Below are 21,161 nucleotides of genomic sequence, written 5' to 3'. Positions count from 1 at the left end.
GGGACGAAAAACCGAGGTTCCGTGTACACATTGTGCACGTAAAAGATCCCTTGACAGTTGGAATTCGGTATAAGAGTAGGCCGTAGCGCCGCTGCCCGGGCAATATTCCCGTTTGCCCGTTTTCAATAGCCCAGTTCGGAGCAGAACAGTAGGACGTTAAACCCCATTTCATTTCATTTTCTTTTTAATTTATGGTTTAATCCAACCACAACGTTCGATGATAATCGCAAGCAAAATGAGTGTTCATTCATAATGATGATTGGTCAACTGGACACAAGCTTGGGGTCGCCACTTAAAAAGTGCACTGCAGATTAGTGTTTGAAACAAGTTGAAGTAGATTCGGAGAAAAGATATACTTATCGCAATGTAAATGGTCTAACAAATTACTACATATAGGCACATGATGAGTAAAAAACGATAAATGAGCCCTGCGATTGGTAGTATTAATACGCATATATAAACTGGAATTGCATGGTTAGCTGTTGTAACATCGACACAGAGAGATTAGATATTTCTATGGTTGCGTTTTACTAACCGATGGGTATTTGGGCAGTGTCCGATTAACTTATCGGCAAAAGTAGCTTATTCTACGGCGCCGCGCTAATTGCTAGCTAGCTATTAATTCCGATTCAGTGATTATGTACTAGTATTACTATAGGTACATCCATTAACTGTCATAGCCGTTGTATAAAGACATGAACATAATCAGACCCTCGTTCATATTATATTTTTGTTAATTTGGGACTCTACCCTATGCTACAGCCCCACACTAGCTTAAGCTGGTCCCGCATAGGAGAGTAGAGTAATCATAACATTATCAATAAAAAGAAACCAGACATGGCTTCACTGTATTGAAAGAGGGCGGTCGCATCATCAGTTCAGAAATGTTTGGAACGATAGTGAGCAGCGCCTTATTCCCTGGGCCACCGTGGCTCTCACTGGGGGAAAGGGGTGCGCTCTAAGGTTCGACGCTGTCTCAGCTTCAGGTTGTATATAACAAAGTGTCTCGTTTATATTTTCTACTTGTTTTCATTTTGGAATGTATAATAAAACAAAACAAAGGTGAGGCTGATGTCCCCCGCCGAAATCCCAAAATAAACAGATGACACATATTAATTTATTGCACATTTATTTTTTTCAAAAGTATCGAGCAATCAAACTGATTATCTATGCTTAGTCTAAGCATAAAATGTTCATGAACAAACTCAGTCAGGTTTTGAAGTACCCGGTGGTGAAACTATACACTAAGTTTCGTCAATCTCCAAAAGCATCGACCAATGAAATTGCTTAACTCTGCTTAGCTTTAGCAGGAAATATTAGGCAGAGTCGTTGTATTCCAAACTCTTGACCAATCAAATTGTTTATCGCTACTTAGATAAGCAGAAAATTCTCATTATCGAACTTAGTCAAGGTATTAATGAGATATACACCAAGTTCCAACACTCTCACTTAATAAGAACCAAAGTTGTCGTGTGCCAAAGCATCAACCAATCAAAATGCTCATCTTCGAACTCCATCATGGCATTCACCAAGTTTGAACATTCTAGCTCAATTAGAAGGAAAGTTATTGTGTCCCAAAAAGTTTGACAGACAGACCCATTTTAATAGTCCCCTGCTTTCTTGAAAGGTGAGGGACAATAACTAACAAACGTTGTTTAGTTTTATTTTTCATAAAATATTTTTTTATTGTAACAAGTACGGGCAATTCCTCTCAAAAAAGTAAATTAGTTAGCCTAAAATCTCACCACCATTTTTCAAATCGTATTTTGGAAGAGTCTAGGCCACAGTTTTGTAGTATACATGTTACATCTTCTATCATAGATAAAGGTCCACAAATAAAAGCTGTTATTTTATCAGGTTTACTTTTACCTACAACTCTATGGATAGTGTCTTCACTTATTCTCCCAACTACAATTACAAATAAACATCATTAGTTACAGTAGTTAATCCCACATACACCCCCTTGCTGTACCTACCTACAGTTGTACGTAATCATAGTCAAATTCATAAGCTTGTTAAAGCCGTAATATTTCAGTCTACAAGGCAAATTTAGACTTTAAAACCATACTTATTAAAACGCATATTAGTCAATAATAATATCATTTACGGTGATCTATACTAACGAAAGTTAAGGCCATCTTATTACCTTCTATTTTCTATTAATTTCATGCCGCCATCTTATCTTTCTCTAATAATTAGCCGACGAATGAATGCTATTTCATTTCTGTCCACGAACATTGAGTTCAAAATGGAATATACCCTTCGTTTTTTAATCGTTTAGATTACTATCTAAAGAATACATTAATATTTTAAACAGAAATACCTCATATATAATTACATAATACCTATTCCATACAAACTATCAACATGGCTACATCTAGGCAGATTAATTCCTCGATTGTCACCGTCTGAAGCACAGGTGACACGCTCAATCAACAGCTCTATCTAATATTCATGGGTCAGTTTTCATCCAAGCGAGAAAACGCTTGTTCAGTGTGAAAATGGCAGATCGTTGGACGCGGAATTTCACAAACTTTTCGGCGATCGTTTCAGTATACGTGAGAATACAAAAGATCGCAGTCGTAAACGTCGGCGTAACCACGTACATGTACAAGAAAGGCGGGCCTTATACATCGGTACACGTTGGAATAATAAAGACAATATACTTACATTTAACTGATTGTTTATCTGATTGAGTCTGCGTTGTATTTAATAAAACATCTGTATATTGACATGAACTACATATATCTTCTAATTCTTTCTACAAACACAAATTAATATCATTTAATTAAATCAAAAGTCATTAATCGAAATATCCTACTCGATACTAACCAGGGAATAACAGAATGATTTGATATAGTTCAGTAATGCCGATCACAAATGTTAGGACTCGGAATAAATCCTGGCCTAAAATGATAAGGCAGAATAATGCGGACGCCAGAAAGACAGGAACCCCATACACCCTGCACCTACAGAAGACTTTGGATGTCAAATTTTAGGTTGATATCAAATATTCTAAAAACGAAAAGATAGTTATTTTGAATACGTAAGGGAACGATGAAACTGGATGTAAAATAATTAATGTCATAATTTACAACTCTCCTTCTAATTCGACAGGGAAGCGAAATTTTCTCAATGAGTGGGCCTCATGTGACGGACCACAGGAACAGTGCCGACTAATCTATCCTAGTTGGGGGCGTGGCATTTTGGGGCGTGTCTGTTAGGGGTAACCCACCGCACAAACTGTCTGGCAGTGGTCATTCATGACTCCTGTGGTGGTACTGAACAACTCCACAGCTGTTTTAGGTGGTACAGATTTCGGCTAATCTAGCCTAGCTTTGGTCTAAATATTACATAACTCTCGTCAGGGATACTCCACCACTACAAATGTCTGACAATTACATAGCTCTGTCAGGGGTACCCCACCACTAGAAATGTCTGTCAGAGTGTTTTTGTAATACCTGAAGATGTACGGTACACTGCAGTAAGATTTTCGTGTGGTACACTTTTGAGCTAATCTAGCCTAGTTGGGGATCATGGCATTTAGGGCGTGGAATACCACACCCACCACCAGAAACCCGGCAGACTTACATTCTGATGATACCAGATATACATACATTGATACCATATAGGAGAAAATTGGTACACTTTTCAGCTAGGTTGACCCCCTGGGCTCCCGGTCTATACTATTCGTGTGAGTTTCTGATTGATTTGATGTTTCACGCACGTTCTAATACTCATTTATGAGATTCGGTGGTTGCCTTGAAGTTGATCCTTGTCTGTAAGCCACGTTCCGTCATTTTAGTACAATATTGAGACAGGCGAATCTACAAGTCTAATAGCAATATCAGTCCAGTATTTTGAAAGAAAGATATGTTGAATTGAAATTTCATCTATGCTGCTCGCTATGCAATAAGCCCGCCGCCATTTTGTTGTGGGCGTACAGAATTGATAGGCCTGTTTTAAATCCGGTTGAATTCAAGCCGGGTGGTTATTCTGATTTTATTTTCTTAATTAAATGTTAAATAATCCATATGAGTACATATTGGCGTGGATTAAGGAGTGGGGAATTTGATATTTCAGCGAAAATGTAAATGTTGCATCGTAATTTAAAAAATACTTTACCTTGAAGATAAGTTCTGATTCTGTTTTAGCGCTGTATAATAATGTAGTTAATACGGTAGATGTTCGTCTTATATGTTTAATATGTTGTATGATACTATAGAGTGGATTAATACCCACCCCACCGGCTATTAATATAATATCATCTAATAATATATCATCTATAGGATCATAGTAAAAATCACCTCCTACACGTACAGACACTTCATCACCAACTTTACACTGAAAATAAACTACATATATAAAGGACTTCACTTAGAAACTAAGTGCAGAAAAGCGATCTGTCTCATACAATTACTGTTTAGCGACGGTTCGGTCAGACTTGATACTAAACCTGGATCGGTAATAAGAATCATGGCCTGTTTATTTCTAGTTTAACCATACCAGGAACTATAACACACAAACAATACGCGAACTAATTTCTATGAGTGGCCGCATCGCATAGTGCTATATTCGAATGAATCTGGTGTTACGGTTTGGTGTCCGTTTTTGTTATGTATACTTTTTAATTTACAAAAATGACCCTATCACTTTATTGTGCACAAGCTTACAATCAAAACACAATACAGTACGCAGAACACAGTAGGTCTAATAAGCGTATAAATAAATACCAACACCAAACAAAGATCTATAGAATAAACAGGTTGAATTGTTGAAAAACATTTCAACAGGGAATTACAAGAAGACGATTACAAGTGACAAATTAGGTATCAAAACCAGGATCCAGACAGATATGTAACAGCCCTAGCCCCTTATGATACTAAGAACTGAGCCAAATCGAAAGCCTTGTCAAACTGGGATCGGTTATTTGCATGTCTACTAAAATGGATGTTCAGAATTTGTATTAGGACTAAGTTGTGCCTTCCGGGCTATTCAATACAAAACTAAATTGATGAATGAAAATAAAATAAACAATGAATTGAGTTATCACAGATAGTACCATTATACAGACTGACCTTGTGGTATACCCAGGCACTGGGAGGATGATCACTACATTTAACAGCTAAATCTAGTTTTCCTTCTTGTACTAATTTGCATGGTGGAGAACAGATTGAATACCCACCAACTCTTTCTATACCCGGTATGATGGTGTCTACCCTGTAATGGAAAGTACTGTTATTACACGTAGTATTTTCCCAATAAATTAAATATCTTTACATTAAGATCACGTCGTAATGAGAATGAATTGTCAAAAACAAAATATTCTGTACGGTGTCTTCTTGTTTGAAAGGAAAAGCAACGATTTCCGGAATTGATTGACGGTGATTGTTATAGATAACGGTGGCCCTTTGAATTCACTACTACAATTCATTTAAAAACCACACAATGTTCAAAATATTGCTACAGCATTGATTAGTTCAGGCATATCGCTTTACAAACCATTGCTGCCTTTACTTTAGTTTTGATTAGTTACATTTTACTGTTTCCGGTTTTTTATGTAAGTAAGTAAATTTTATTGCATAAAAACACCCACGGGGAGCAGCATACAATTACATAAATACAATACAACATCATGTAACAAACAAACGAATGTGTACATAAAATTAATTCAAAGAAGAATATATAGACCTACGGGCAAACTAAACACCAAAACAGACTTTCGTCAGGAACTTGGTTGTTCCCCCGGGTTACAACGACTTCGAAAAGTCGACCCGGGATTTCAACTCACTATTTCCCTGCCTCGACATCATTCTGCACACGGGAAACTATGTACTTTGAAAAGAAATCCCTGTATCGAATGGCCGCTATATTAAACACATAGTGTACTGGTAAATCATGCGGTTCTAATCCGTTTCATTCAAATGCTAAATATATAGTTTCAAACTTATTACACATGAAAATATAAGCGGAATAAATACTTCTCAGAAATCTCGAAGTGCACTTAGTTATTTAAACAAAAATCGGAGAAATGAGAATTAAAATGTAGTTCAACTAGCTTCGTGACTGTTCCCAAGCAGAGCTTATTTTGGCAGACAGCGTGAGTTTCGTATGCTAAACTATATATTTAACCAGGCTTAATCCTCGCTCGTTTGGATGATGCACTTATTCACAGACTCAGTCGACGTACAAAGAACGAACACCAGATACTAGAGCATACATCTACTATTTTGATTTTATAACCGAACTACAATACACGAACGAAAACCTCGCCCATATAAATGTCGTCATAGTGTGGCCACGGTTAACCTCGTCGATATAGGTTGGAGTGGACGTTAAACCTCAAGGAAAAAGAAGGCGAATAAGAAAGGTGACGGTTACTGAGCTCGTTACCATTGCTTCAAGCATATTATTGTTCAATAACTTACCACTGACCAGCTTTATGTTTAAATGATTTATTATGTATGGTTAAAGTCAATCCCTTCACAGTTGGTGATTCATTTCTGACACTTGTAACAGTTGCTGTTGATAATTCCTGTAAAGGTAATAAAATGTGGTTTGTCGAATAGAATATGGTTTAATCCCTCGTTAACACAATAAATCGGTCAGCTTGAGACAAACTAATGGTAATTTATTCATTTCTATGCGAGGTGGGGGATTTTTTCCATGAAAGCTCCATTTCCACTTACTCTTTAAATGGTTTCTTTAACTGCAAGTACGTGCATGCCACGGTCTTTCGTCTCGCACACTTTGATAATCGGCCTCGCAGGCGCCCCCCATCGGCGCTCCCACCTTATAAGTAAAGACTTGAACTGAATAATTCAAGCTGAGATTCGAATCTGGGATAGACTACTCGAGATTATAGCACTATGTAAAATAAATAATTGCATAAACACAAATTATGACGCGTGGCAGATGTTTTTGACCTCGTTTACGGGAACGACTTTCAAATTGTAAGATCCAACTGGGATATCAAAGGCAGGGCGTGGGGTGATCAAACGAATTTCATTGGCATGATTCAAAGTCCCCCACCACTTTCTGTCATGTAGCCCTGCAGGTATCTATCGTAAAAACATTACTTTTTGAAGATCTGACTGTTCTGTGGGCCTGGGGCCTGTTTCATGAAATCTTAACTAAGATAAAAATCCAAATTTTAGTAATTTGATTGGATAATATTAGTATCTACTAAAATTTGGATTTTATCTTTAGTTAAAATTTCGAGAAACAGGGCCCAGGACTTTATGAACCCAACCTATGTAAGTCGCAAATATATATATTTAATGCTTCATAACATACCTCATTTCTACTATTGTGTGCTGTCCGTTCTAAATGTGTGGTTCCTACTTTGTTATTTTCACTCATTTTCACTGAACATGTCCAAAGCTTTCTAAATGGTGATTTGTTACAACCAATCCTGAAAATAAATCTATATATTTTAAAGAGGGGGGGGGGGGGGGGTACTCCACTCTACACAAACTAGGTCATTTCGGGACTAACATACGGTTCAGTTTTATTTCATTATTTCGCTTATTGGACAGGCGACCCTACTCCTTGTCACGTACAACCGGGGAATCGAAATCACGCCTTTTGAACCGATGACAACCCAACCCCCGACCCCCCTCTACATATATTAAAGCTGGGGTTCCGTAATAATGGATCATTATTATGACTATACTGGCGTGGGATCGATCATGGGGAGAGGTGAACCTACGAATGTTACATTTGGGGATATATGTCACATCCGCTCAGAATATAGTAATTTGAATGAAATTTTCAATATATTCATTTTGCACTATGGTATCTATTTTTGAACTGTTAATAGCAAGAACGATCAGCTCTTTATCGAAATCTTTCATAATTCATCACTGTATGAAATAATGATACAAAGAGTCCTTAAAATTCACATATGACTCGCAACTACCAGAATCTTTCCAGAAATCCTACGATTCTAGATCGAAGTTAAATAAATAAGTAGGTCTAGGGAGTAGGAGTTGGGTTGATTCTGTCGGACCCTAGAACATTTTAGTTTAAAATAGAGAAATTAAAGATACATTAGTTAATAAGAGCTAGCCTATTGCAAGTCTTTCAAATGTTATAGAAATTATTAATTAGACCTTTATTTACATAACAAGCCCAAAATCAATTCTGTAGACACGCGGATGGCTTGGACACAGCTTGGATTTAAATAGTCGTCATCTAATAATTAAATCATTAAATGGCTGACCAAGCTAACATTTACCGTTAATCAGTGACGTCACAACCGGAGACTGCCGATGAAAGGACTGACAATCGAGGGTACCGTAGGTATTAATAATGTTACTTGATAATCGAGAATATCTGGGCGGAGTTATCGTCTGTCAATCAAACGATAGCCAATTCTCGGATACGGTGCGGAGACCGTTGATGCCTATTTCTAGTTCAAACTTCCAACAGTGATAATTTCGTTCAAAATAAAGTAATTTGACTGAAATTTTCAATATTTTATTTTTTTTATCTTAACTAATGTAGGCCTATCTTTGAATAGATCTTAAATCCAAGTCAAAGTTTTATTTTCCCCACCCCCACACCCAGTATTTGTGTTATTTTCGTGTCCGACCTACAGATTTATAGTAAATCATTATCGATCGTGTCAATTTTTATATAGGCTACATAGTACATTGGGTTATTCAAAAGCAAAAGAGGTTGTAGTCCTACACCTTCAGCCTTGCTTAGGGAGTTCCACGACGACGGACGAGGTTTGCAAAAAAACGGCGACATTCCCTAACCGGGTGGTGGCAAGTAGTAATTCGACACCAGTGTTCGTTATTTGCTAACCCTAAAAAGCTCTAGAGCATGTGATCGACCCGAAACACAAGGTTTCAAAGCCTTAAAATACAAAATGAAAATACGCAGGCTATATCGTTTCGTACGTACCTGCTACGTTTCCGTGATAAAATAAAGAAGTCCTACTAGACTTTGGCCTGCATGTGGGTAGATAGCTATATCTAAGTAGGCCTATTCATTTAAAAAAAACAAAAAACATTGATTGACTGCCCCTGTTTTTTTTGTTTTTTTTAAATATCTGACTCTGTGAATGACTAAAGGGGGATAACTCCATTTTTCGAAAGAAAAATTATTGTTACCTTCAGAACACACGACAAAGTCACACCATAGATAATACCATCTATGGTCACACTTATGCAACACTTTCTTCAGAAATTTATGACTGAGTGAAACAAAGCACACTGATTATGTTTTCTGGACTATGAACTGTGCATTAACGAATTGACTTTAAATCGTATGGTTTAAACTGGATTGCATGGAGTGTCTGCAATCTCCATAAATATAAAATTAAAAAAAGGACAAATTTTGCCCTTTGCCAAGGCTTTGGCAACAGACGGACTGGGAGGATGGACACAGATCTTCAATTTAAAACATTGTTGTTAATTTTAAACACTGGCTGTTTACCTAATTCTATTTAAATGTCTCCACAGGTGCATTCCAATTAGATCAGTACTGACAAACAACGTTTTATGACAATTTGACTAACGCAAAATCATGAAAATGTTTGTGGTATGAAAAGCGTCTTCTTGAGCGAGACTACAGCAACCGGAAGTGAACGCTTATTTCCAAAACACAGAGTCGTAGTCGAAGTATATTGTTTGTTTTTTTCCACTTTCTCAAGCTTTTACAGCTTTATAAGGCAACAAAATGGGGAAGGGTTTTAATAATTACATGACAAAGAAGTTCTTTCATCCTTCAAGTAAAGATAATTTGAAAAGAGTGAGTATTGTGTGATTAGAATTTGATTCAGAATTCAGAACTGTCTTCTCTTCTCTACACAGCCATAAAAACCTATAACAAATTCAGGCCCAGGACCTTTACTTTATATTTGTAGTGTCTTAATTACTTTTGATGAAAAATATGATAGTTTTTGCTCAGCCATTTCCGTTGTTATTTGTGATTCACAAAGTCTCTGCAAGATAGGACTCATTATAGTTTCATCCCTAATTGGTCTAATTAGTAATCTCGAGACTGGGGGTTCAGAGAAGTTCCTTTTGGAACGTCTCTGGATGGACGAATACATCAGACTGTTCCTGTCTGTCCTTATTAAGTTACAATATAAATGTACTGCTCAAATTTATAATAACACTATTTCCAAGAAGCATTTTGCCTTTTAAAATCATAAACATAATGCGCTTGTAGCCTAATGTCAGGCAAAGAAACATGTTTTGTTAATGGTTTTGATTCGAAAAATTCTACTTGAAAATAGTGTTATTATAAATTTGTGTCAGCTGTGGTGAGAAATGATTCCTTTTTAATGAAAAATGAAGAATTAGTTACAGGGAAAAAATAGAAGGTAAAAGACTCCAATATAATAACCGTAAAAAGAGGTGTGAGGGGTGGGGGATAAGAGTACTATTACCGGTAATATTAGGCGTGTATTCAATCGCGGTTTAATAAGGCTGGACAGCAACAATCCGAGGACTTCATCCATCCATTGAACGTTCCAAAAGGGGACTAAGTTGAGAATCTGATCCTCTGTTTTTTGTTGATGTGCCAATTGATGCACCGTCTTCAATTAGCCCAGGTTAGGTGCAGAAGAGTAGGACGTTAAACCCCATTTCATTTCCAATTGATGCATAATTGTAGGTATTGTAAAGTAAATTTCATTGTGAAAATTATCAAATAAAATAGTGTTCCTTACTGTTCTGACCATTTGTAAAATTAGAATATATGATATATTGACCTTGATTTAAGCAAAGCTTTTTTTATTATTGAAATGCTAATTTTTATGTCATGTAATTTATTTATCAGGTATGGATGGCAGAACAAAAGTCAATATTTGAGAAAAAGAAACAGGATGATATGTTGGCACAATATCAGAAAGAACAAGATCAGCTCAGTAACAGGTAAGCTTTAAAATATAAAACTTGTGTAGAATCCGCGTCCAACAGGAATATGAAAACAATGGATCGAGGAATCCGATACGGAAGTGTTCTTCACTAGATTAATATTAAAGTAGATAAACAAAAGATACACTAACACTGTTTTCATAGTCAGATATTATTAGATTACATTTGTACAACAATACTGTTCCTTGAAATACATTTGTGTGAATTGTCTTTTTGTTTTAATTTTAAAGAGAATTACAATTTTGTCCGGGGGGAGGCACTCTCCTCCCTTACAACACTTTCATATGCTAATTTCACTGTTTCTGTATAAAAATGAAAAGCGGCAAAATAATGCTTTGTACTTTTTATATAGGGAACCCTCTTTTATTCTAAGTCCATTTGACCTTTTGTTTGTTACAAACACTTCAAAATTACTGGATTTCATGATAGCAAATTGAAGCCATGAAAATACTACAAATTAAATGAAGTCTGTGATCAGTCATATGGTTAAATCTACAATCAAGTTGTTGTTATTTTTTCAGAGCATTGCTGGGAGATGAGAAAGCTAAAATGGGTCTAAGTTTTTTGTATGATGCACCACCTGGTATGAAGAGAAAAGAGGTAAATACTTGTAAAGATTTCTTGAGTATTCTTAGGAATACAGATCTTCATCCCAAACAACATATTGTAGCTGCCATTGGTTAGAGACATGTTTATATTATTCAAGAATTGTTAGTTTTAATCTGTAATGCTCAGAGGCAAAAACAGCTGATGTTTACAATTATGGTATTTTGAGGGTCATTTTACTGTCTGGGATTCTGTTTCTCAGTTCATTTGTTTATTTTAAATCATCATATTAGAAAGGCTTGATTTAGACCTGCATTGCCTTTCTATAAGTCGAGTCATTTAATTGGTTGACAGCCAAATATTTAGCAACATTCCAGTCTGGGTTCATATGTCGCTGGTCGTCATTTGCGTATTTGTCGGATAATATCTAATTTTAACGAATTATTCCAATATCAAAGGTAGATAATCTCCCAGCATGGGTTAAAAAGAGGTCCATCAATAGATTTGCGCTGAAAATTATATGTTGTGCTGAATTGTCTTGACCATATCCTGTGAAAGCCAATGCCCAAATGTTGACAAATTTTCAATTCCTCAGGTTATATTTGAACTGACATTCTTTTTAGAGATTCAACTTTCACAATATATTTAAAGTCCCTCGAATGACAATCTGTGACTTTATGATAAATTTATTTTAAAAATTTTTGTTACAGAAAGAAGAAGAGGAAGAAGTGAAGTTTGAATGGCAGAGAAAATTTAATGCACCCAGAGAATCGTATGTACATGATCATTAGATTTATTTATTTACGGACTGCAAAGCATGTATGTTAAGTTGAACATATTTAAGGGGCAGTCCGAGATTTCAGATGGGTGCCCATTGATAAAATTGGGCTTAAGTATATAAATTAAAGGGTAAATTATGAAGAAATGGTTATTCAGTTGTTATCGCTAGATTTGCTTGATAAAGGGAAGTAACTCATTTAAAGATTTTCACTGTTCAATTATATGGTTGAATTGGTGATCACATATCACCATAGTTAATGCACATGATGCTAATGTATTTATTTAAACATGGTTATCCAGACACGTGGGATTTGGGGACTGAAAATTTGTATTTCTGATAAAAAAAAGTATAATAAGTTAAAGGGCTACCTTTTCTATTTATGTTGGTTTAATTAAAATATTGAAATGTAAATAGATTAAAATACTGATATTACTTGTCCCATAATAGAATTGTAAGTGCAGAAGAACTGTGCATCAAACATAAAGAAACAGATAGCTAGAAGTTGAACTTTTATTTTTTTAATTAACAATTTAGGAATAAATATAGATAGTTGAAAAGTATTATTTGACTGTACCAGTATCATTTACAAAAAAAGATCAGTTATATACTGAAATGTCAATCTTGAAGTGTTGAAACAATGGAAGTTTAGAAACATCTTCTGAAAAACAACATATTTGTGCTCAAGCCCTCACCCTAGGTTATTATTCAAATGCTATCTGAATATTCTGTTCAAATCAATTGATCAATTTTGGGGGATTTTTTTAGATTTCTAGAAGTTGTGAATCTTTCATATCAATATATTTTATTTATTTGTTTATTTATTGTAAATAATAAGTTGATTTCAATTATTCAGTATTAGTATCATTAAATATTTTATAAAGGAGACAAATTTTAGTTTCATTGTTGGCTTTCTGTGTTGACAGTGTAATCTGAACCTTGGCTTTATCAACAGGCATTAACTAAAATTTTCAACATTCTACAAAACATCAACATATAAAATACTGTATAGAGTAAAACTAACAATTTTATTTTTGACCCCAGATATGGTGATCTGCATATTTCTTTAAAATAAACATAAATATTTTCTGTTTGATTTTTTTAAACAGGTATGCGAAAGGAGATGAGGATATTAGAGATCAGCCATTTGGTATAGAAGTGAGAAATGTACGTTGTATCAAATGTCGACAGTGGGGTCACGTAAACACAGACAAAATCTGTCCTTTTTTTGGTCAGAATTTAACAGCAGAGCCTCCTAAACGTAAGTAATAAATATATCTACATGATTCAGCTTCTGGAATTGTAAACAGAAGAAAACATAATTTATGCTATCGACACTATCTACTTGAATATCTCTAGATTTTTGTTTATTTTGCAGGGATGTTATAGTTGTGTTAGTGTTACATGAAACATCTGACAAAAATAAGGATAATATACGCATATTTCATTTGCAAAGTATTGAAAGCTGAGGTTATTCAAACCTGATAACTAAGTAAAGTAGGGTTTGAAACTTTGTATAGAATTCATGTAAACTGAAAAAAATGTACAGATATTAACCTTTGTCTAAGGGAGATAACAAATACAGGAATCAGACTAGTAATCATTGACTTCAATGATAAGTTCATGTCATTCCTCAGCCTCTACATGTAATATTTCTTTAACATTAGGATGATCTTAATCTTTATCACCACAAAGAGCCTAGCCTGTCACAATCATCTGATGAAAGTATTGAATGGGGTTAATCAGTTAGATTTTTTCCTTCATCCGGTCCATAGGAATCACAAGTCTCTTATGTCATTTTTGTGCATGATTTTCCTGATTCATGTCTGTTTACTTCCTCAACCTTCCGCTTTAAAAAATCATGACCATTTACCAATACCTGGCAATTCTAAATCAAAACTTCAACAATAAATGCCATGCAATATGGGGAAAGATGTGTGGGAGATTAATTACTAGTCCAAGTCCATAACCTGATATTTTTGTATATGTGTGATATTTATGAGTTGGAGTTAATCCTTTATCTTGTTTTATAGCGGAAACATCAACATCCTCACTAATCAACAGTCTAAAGGATGATGGTTTTGCTATGAAGAAGAGTATTAGAGGTAGTTTTATGGCTGAAGAAACTGGTCCAGTAAGTATCACTGAATTCTCCAGGACACCTTGAACTGTCAAATTCATTCATTCTGTGAAAAGTAATTTAATATGAAAGTTAAAGGAAAACCAAATACTGAACAGAGATTATGGTTTTCTCATGCCATTATAGTTATTTAAAAGAAACCATATAAGGGTTGATAGTAATTGGACCTGAAAGTATACTGGGATCCTTTTTGCACACATGCTATCCTGACAGGACTGCTGAGGATTGCATGAATGCATTTTTTCAAGCAATTCTTATCTGATTGTCCTAATTTGTCGTTATTTTGAGCAGTTCATGATATAATTTTCCGAATTTCAGCAGAAAAACTCCTGATTTTCATCTTTTGTCCGGTTGAAATTTTTGTTAATTATGTTTTTTAGTACCAGTATACATAAATACATGTACATTTGATGTTAAAGTTCATTAGGCCATACAAGAAAAGATATTTTGGTTCTCAGACAATCTATTATTACTAATTCTTGTAATCTAAACTTTACTGTTACTTTAAGCTAAGTTGAATGAATACAAGTTTATTTACAAGCAGTAACAAATTATCGTTTGTGAATGCTGCTCCTTCAATCTCCGGACTCCCATTTCTGTGTGAAAAGAATGAAAAATCTGATTATTTCTGTTAAAGATACATTCCCACAAAAGTACTTATCAAGTGGTTATTTCAAATAAAAGTATATATGGAAAGTAGAGAAACCCAATCTCACTAGTAAAATACTGGATTCCCTGAATAACATCCATGGAGCGCACACAGGACTAAAATGTAAGGGTGTCGCTAATTGGCAGCATGACATTTAGGGCTGTCTGCTCGAGTGACGTTAAAGGTTGCATGCATAGATTGTCTAACCTCTTTTCATTAGGGAGCGCTTAATGTTTATGTTGATAAACATGATTATGAGTGGACGTTGAAAAAGTGAGAGACTTAAATGTACAACAGATTCTGATGGCAGGTGATAATCCTAGATTTTACTTAGGTTTCAATATTTATAGTAAATGGACAGCGATTAAAGACAACGTCTTTTATATGCAGTGAATTCTTCTTCGGCTTGACAGTGACACAAACATGGCTTCTTTGAATAGATTTTTGTATGGCTTGGGGTTTTTCCTCGAGAATACAGTGTTTTAGTTTGAATATCTTTTTAGTCCAAATATATCATCAAATCACTCAGTTTGTACATGGGAAGGCAATATTTTTTGAAAACTTTTCCAATTTTGTAAGTAATTGTTTTTGTTTTAATTTCAGATTGTAAAGAATGGTGACAATGATGATCCAGAAGTCAAATTTTTACAGTCACTGAGTTCTAAGCAAAAGAAAAAACTCCTCAAGTAATTAGCAAATCTTTTTGATACTAAATACTAGATTAAAAGTAATCCGGGGGGGTCGGATGGCTGAATAGTTAGCACATGCGCGCTGTATCATATGGTTGTACATGACAAGGAGTAGGGTCACCTGTGCAACCTCGTGGGTTTTCTCTGGATTCTCCGGTTTCCTCCCACTGCTAAAGATCCCCACATGCATGCGAATTATTGAAATAAAATTGAACCATGTGTTAGTCCCAAAATGACCTAGTTTGTGTCGAGTGGATGTTAAACCCCATTGCTCTCTCTCTCTCTTAAAAGTAATCCATTATTAAGCCTATTTGGATGGTTTTTAAGAGAAATTTAAGCTGATACTGGTGAGAGAATCATCATTTTTTAAAACAATCCAAACTGTTTCAAAGTATGGTGTGTCTTTTTGACAAATTTGCATTGGCCGAGAAAGTTCATCCAGATTTTCCGGCGTGGTTCTCCCTTGTCAGTGATGCAGGACGGAGCGGCTGACAAGGAAAGCTGTCTAGTCGTTCGGATGGGACGAAAAACCGAGGTCCCGTGTACACATTGGCGTGCACGTAAAAGATCCCTTGGCAGTTGGAATTCGATATAAGAGTAGGCCGTAGTGCCGCTGTCCGGGCAAAATTTCCCTCATTGCACACTGTATGGCGTATGCCCGTCTTCATTAGCCCAGGTTAGGAGCAGAACAGTAGGACGTTAAACTCCATTTCATTTCATTTTGACAAATTATCAAACATGTGTTTCTATATAGGGTGTTTTCACAGAAATGACATTAATGAAAATGAACTAGTTGATTTGTTTTCAATGAAAGGAGATCTGATAGAAAATATTAGACAGACATTGAATGTTCAATTTTTCATCCTCTGAGTTCTCACGGTTTAATTCATGCTAATATGTACTCTATTGATCATTTAATAGTTAATTCAGTACAAAAAATCAACCCGCTTGGATTCAATCAGATTAAGAATAGACACATCAATTGGATGCAGCTTAACATAAAGATGGTGGTGGTCGTGTTATAATATTATGATGTCATCTATCAATTCTAAGACTTTTAATTGTGAATTAGCCTTCCGTTGATTTCAAAATGGCAGAAAGTACAACTTCTGAGTAAAGAAGTGAGAAAATAGAAAAATGGAATTTAACCATTTTTGACTGATATTCCTATTCAGATTTTACAATATTGTCGTTTGTAAGAGAATCCATGTATTGCTTAAATCACGCTCAGAGAATTTTTGGAATTTTAAGTTATTTTGATGTGTTGTTGTCTTCATTATTGACATATTTATTCTTATACTTTATCCTCATTTGACCACAAATATACTCAGCCAAATTAAAAACTTGACACTCAGGATTTTTGGGACTAGATTTTTAATATTTGGTTCAAGGCAACTATTTTAGTGTTATGTTGTGCACAGACGACTCTGACATAAACAGAAAGCAAGAATACGTCTTGCCAAAAGTCCTTGGCATTGATAACGTCCCCCAAAATGAAATTCACAGACTTGGAGAACAATCGGAATAAAGTGTTTAGTAATGGTTGTGGCCACCTCTAGTGTCTCATACCGCCACACAAAGTCTTCTCATGGATCTCAGAACATTAGTAAACACTACCCGAGGAAGACGTCGCCACTGCTCAGCAAGAGCATGTTGAAGGTCCTGCAACGTCAGTGGTGGATTCACTTGCTGACGAACACGTCGACCCAGTTCGTCCCAGATGTGTTCAATAGGATTAAGGTCGGGGCTAAGCGACGGCCAATCCAGGACTTGGACACCGGCATTTCTTAAAAAATTCTGGGTAGCAATTGCTGTATGGGGTCGAGCATTGTCTTGTTGAAACGTTAGTCCAGGCCCATGCCTCTGCATAAACGGAAGAAGAACAGGTTGCAAAATCTGATCCCTGTACTGGACAGCATTTAAGTTCCCTTGGACAACAACAAGAGGAGAACGTCCATGTGCACAGAAAGAACCCCAAACCATGACTCTGCCGCCACCAAATCGGTCAACTTCTCTGACGCATACTTGAGCGTAACGTTCACCTCGTCTGCGGTACACTCGGACCCTGCCATCGGCAAATCTCAAAGTGTTTCTAAGTTGACGTAATCGTTTTGCTTGATCTTCCTGGAGTGACGTCAAACGTGGCAATAGTTCCAGTTTGAAGCACTCTCATTCTAAGATTAATTATTGTCTGGAGTGAACAATTAAAGGCTCTTGCAACAGTGACCACAGACTGACCAGCATAGAGCCTACCTATAGCACGTAGATGTTCTACATTCGAAAGGCGCGGCATTTTCTAACAAAGATGAAAATAACAATTTTAATTTGTTTTTCCAGTTCAAGTTACGTGTGCTTGTTCAGTTTAAGCAAACTTGCATCGATTGACCTCACGAGTTTGTGTTTGCACGTGTTTTTCAGGTTTTTCATCTTTATATGCTCAAAAGTCACGTGATCCACGTGACTTTACAATTTTATGAAATTAAAGGCTTCTTACTACTTACTATCTTTAGAAACACTTTAAAATTTATTTGACTTACCAGAAAAAAAAATTTGTTGAAATTCATCAGTGTCAAGTTTTTAATTTAGCTGAGTATAGTAGCAACAATTACCTAGTTACAAATAGACAGGAACTGTTTGAGTACTATCATGAAGGATACAATAATATGATGTATTTTTTTCAGGAAGTTGAACAAGTTACAGGGAGATGGTGAGGATAGTAACAATAGTTTGGCTACTATTAAGAAAAAGAAGAAATCCAAGAAGAAAAAACGCCATAGTGGGAAAAGTAGGTCTGAATTATTCAGTTTGTATTAAAGTCACATTTTTGTGCCCTTAAGCATTCTAGTTTCTATTTAAGTCATCAATAGATCTGAAAAACCTCTTAACGTTTTCCCATTATGTAAGTGCAAGTGGAAATTATTTGATGCAAAATTTAAAAGCATATCACAATTGGCTTATTATGGATGTTTAAAATTTTCCTTTTAGAAGTAAAGATACTTGCAATTAGATAAAATGACAGATTTTATTAAGCTCACATTTTCATTGGACGTATATTGTTTTCGCCCCTGTCAGTTCGTCCATCTGTTAATATTTTGTTTGTGGACTCTCGACAGGTAACAATTTTTATCTGGTTTATATCTCAGAAGATCTTGGTTCCTTTCGATATTGGTGCATATCGAGTCCTAACTTCCTGGATTATGCCCCCGGATTGTATGAAAAAATCACGTTTTTAGCTTGTTCTCTGTCCATCACATGCAAAATGTGGTTGTATCTTGCATGGCAACCGTTTGTTTTTTGTTCTGATTAATAACAGTTCAAATTTGGTTTAAAGTCTGCAATCATGCATTTTTGGGAAAATATCTAATTTTTCACAACTTAATTCATATTAAAATGGCCCCAAATTGATTATTTAACATTTAGTCAAGTAAACTAAAACCAAGCTATCATTGATAGATAATCTACCATCTTAAATAAAGGGTCTATCAAAATATCTTGCCCACTGGCTTGTTTGTATCCGATTACAGATACGGTTGATACATAAAAAAAAAAAAAGTTTCAACTAGTTCTGTCAAACAATCAAGTCTTAATGCAGGCAAGATGAAACAAAATCAAGCCTAGTTAAGATTATTTTTTAATATTTTGATGCAAACTTACATATTACAGATAGCTCCAGTGATGATAGTGATAGTGAAGATGATGACAAAAAGCTTTCAAAGGGTAAAAAACATCACAAACCTCATATAAAAAAAGAACCAAGATCAGATGAAAGAGAAGAACGAAGAACCTTTCGTACAGAGGAACACAGATCAGATGAAAGACAGAGGCATAAAACAGATGGTAGGGATGACAGAAGACTTGATTATATTAAAACCGAAATAAAGAAAGAACCGAGAACCGATGAAAGAATAGAACGGAGGGATGAACCTAGATCCTATCGTCGGGAGGAACAAACACCAATACATAGGAACAATTATAGTGATGAACGCAAAGCAAACAGAAAAGATCATAGAGATGATTATCGATCGGATCACAGGGTCGAACATAGATCTGATCATAGGGTCGAACATAGATCTGACAATTGCGAAGATCGTAGATCGGATCAAAGAGACCAACGTCGATCTGATGATAGGGAGGAACATAGATCAGAATATAGAGACAATCGAACAAGTGATCATAGAAAGGACAGGCGACAAGAACGTAATAGAAGTCGGTCAAGAAGTCGATCCCGTGATCGAAGGAGGTCAGATGATAGAAAGAACAGTCGTAGAAGTAGATCACGTGACAGGAAATAGTTAAAACTGTTTTAATTATTATTTTTAATCCTATTTTTTTAAACATACAATGTAAAGATGTGAAAAGGAAAACAGGAAATTTATGATAAATCTTACATTTTTGATTTAGGAGGTTGTGCAGAAGCATGGACAAAAATTAATAATAAACTTGGAAATGCCCAAGTGTCAGTCAGGAACATTCTAAAGTGCCAGAATCGCAATCAGATGACACAGAATCCTGTTCTGTTCCAGTTCTGTCACTTACAGTAACAGATGTTGTGTGAGCAGAATCATGCCCGTGAACATGTTTCAGCTGTACTGACTGGTTTAGATATTTGCATGTTTTGTCACCTATAAAAAGTCTGGCCTGGTGTCGGCAGGTTGATCAACTGTAGCGATAAATAAAAAAGATGTTGTTCAGATCTATTGGATTGCTCTGTCAAGTTTCACCTGTTCAAGTATTCTGAATCATTATTTTAATGCTATTTGAATATCAGTGTGAGAACTAGTGACAGACCTTTAAAATTATTTTCAAACTTCTAGAAAAGTAAATCAGTGTGTTCAACAATGATTTAACTAATGATAAAAATAAATTTCCAAGTTACGTCCTCTTGATAGTACAAACTGTACAATACATCATTTACCTCATCTTAAATTATGAATGACATTAAAAAAAGAAATTATTACATCAGATGTAATTTTCAATTATATCTATATATTTAAAGTCTTGTTCAATGATATTGTGGTTTTATGTATATATTTAACGGTATTAAATTGATTAATCATTTTATCCAGTAAAACATGCGGTCAGAATATACATGTAAGCAGTTATGAATGGATTAACGAGAGTTTTGTCTCTGATAATCTATCAAGCTATAAGGACTCCTAGAATAATGAATGCCCTTTAAGAAAACCTTTATTTTACAAGGGTTGATAACTACCAGTAAATGTAGGTTAAGCATATACAGAACACAATATATTAAAGATGCCTTATGTAAGATTTAGGTGGCAGTTCTTGCTATAATAGTTTAAAAATAGGTAATGAAAAATGAATATATTTAAAATTTCGGTCAAATTACTTTATTCTAAGTGAAGATATGAATGTTAGGCGAACATTGCCTAATCCACTCAATGTCTTAGCCATTCGGGGGGTTGAATGGCCGAATGGTTAGCACGTGCACGCTGTATCATAA

The 21,161-nt window shown here is 35.4% G+C and overlaps 2 protein-coding genes across 2 annotated transcripts; one reads left to right on the top strand and one right to left on the bottom strand.

Annotated features, from left to right (window-relative positions):
* Positions 1–1,675: 1,675 nt before the first annotated feature.
* On the bottom strand, positions 1,676–9,578 carry LOC126831987 (oxidoreductase NAD-binding domain-containing protein 1). Its single transcript, XM_050562671.2, has 7 exons — positions 9,448–9,578; positions 7,297–7,414; positions 6,429–6,535; positions 5,079–5,220; positions 4,126–4,344; positions 2,671–2,761; positions 1,676–1,908 (listed from the first exon to the last, which is right to left on the bottom strand). Exons 1-7 carry the CDS (start codon positions 9,477–9,479, stop codon positions 1,742–1,744), a joined length of 876 nt encoding a protein of 291 aa, XP_050418628.2. The 5' UTR covers positions 9,480–9,578; the 3' UTR covers positions 1,676–1,741.
* LOC126831983 (corepressor interacting with RBPJ 1) lies at positions 9,523–20,758 on the top strand. Its single transcript, XM_050562667.2, has 9 exons — positions 9,523–9,762; positions 10,798–10,892; positions 11,417–11,495; positions 12,152–12,213; positions 13,329–13,480; positions 14,253–14,353; positions 15,612–15,694; positions 18,379–18,482; positions 19,361–20,758. The coding sequence occupies exons 1-9, from the start codon at positions 9,691–9,693 to the stop codon at positions 19,987–19,989; spliced, it is 1,377 nt and encodes a 458-aa protein (XP_050418624.2). The 5' UTR covers positions 9,523–9,690; the 3' UTR covers positions 19,990–20,758.
* Positions 20,759–21,161: the final 403 nt, after the last annotated feature.

The sequence above is a fragment of the Patella vulgata genome, chromosome 9 (genome assembly GCF_932274485.2).
Source record: "Patella vulgata chromosome 9, xgPatVulg1.2, whole genome shotgun sequence".
NCBI classification, from domain to species: Eukaryota; Metazoa; Mollusca; class Gastropoda; family Patellidae; genus Patella; species Patella vulgata.
The sequence above is the reverse complement of the archived record's forward strand: the minus strand, read 5'-3'. Positions and strand labels throughout refer to the sequence as shown.

Coding starts and splice junctions, on each gene's coding strand:
- LOC126831987 (XM_050562671.2), bottom strand. CDS start 9,479: ATGCACCTGTGGAGACATTTAAATAGAATTAG. Junction 7,415..9,447: donor AGACATTTAAATAGAATTAG/GTAAACAGCCAG, acceptor ATTTATTTTCAG/GATTGGTTGTAACAAATCAC. Junction 2,762..4,125: donor AATCAGAACTTATCTTCAAG/GTAAAGTATTTT, acceptor TTGTGTTTGTAG/AAAGAATTAGAAGATATATG.
- LOC126831983 (XM_050562667.2), top strand. CDS start 9,691: ATGGGGAAGGGTTTTAATAATTACATGACAAAGAAGTTCTTTCATCCT. Junction 11,496..12,151: donor CTGGTATGAAGAGAAAAGAG/GTAAATACTTGT, acceptor TTTTTGTTACAG/AAAGAAGAAGAGGAAGAAGT. Junction 15,695..18,378: donor CAAAAGAAAAAACTCCTCAA/GTAATTAGCAAA, acceptor TATTTTTTTCAG/GAAGTTGAACAAGTTACAGG.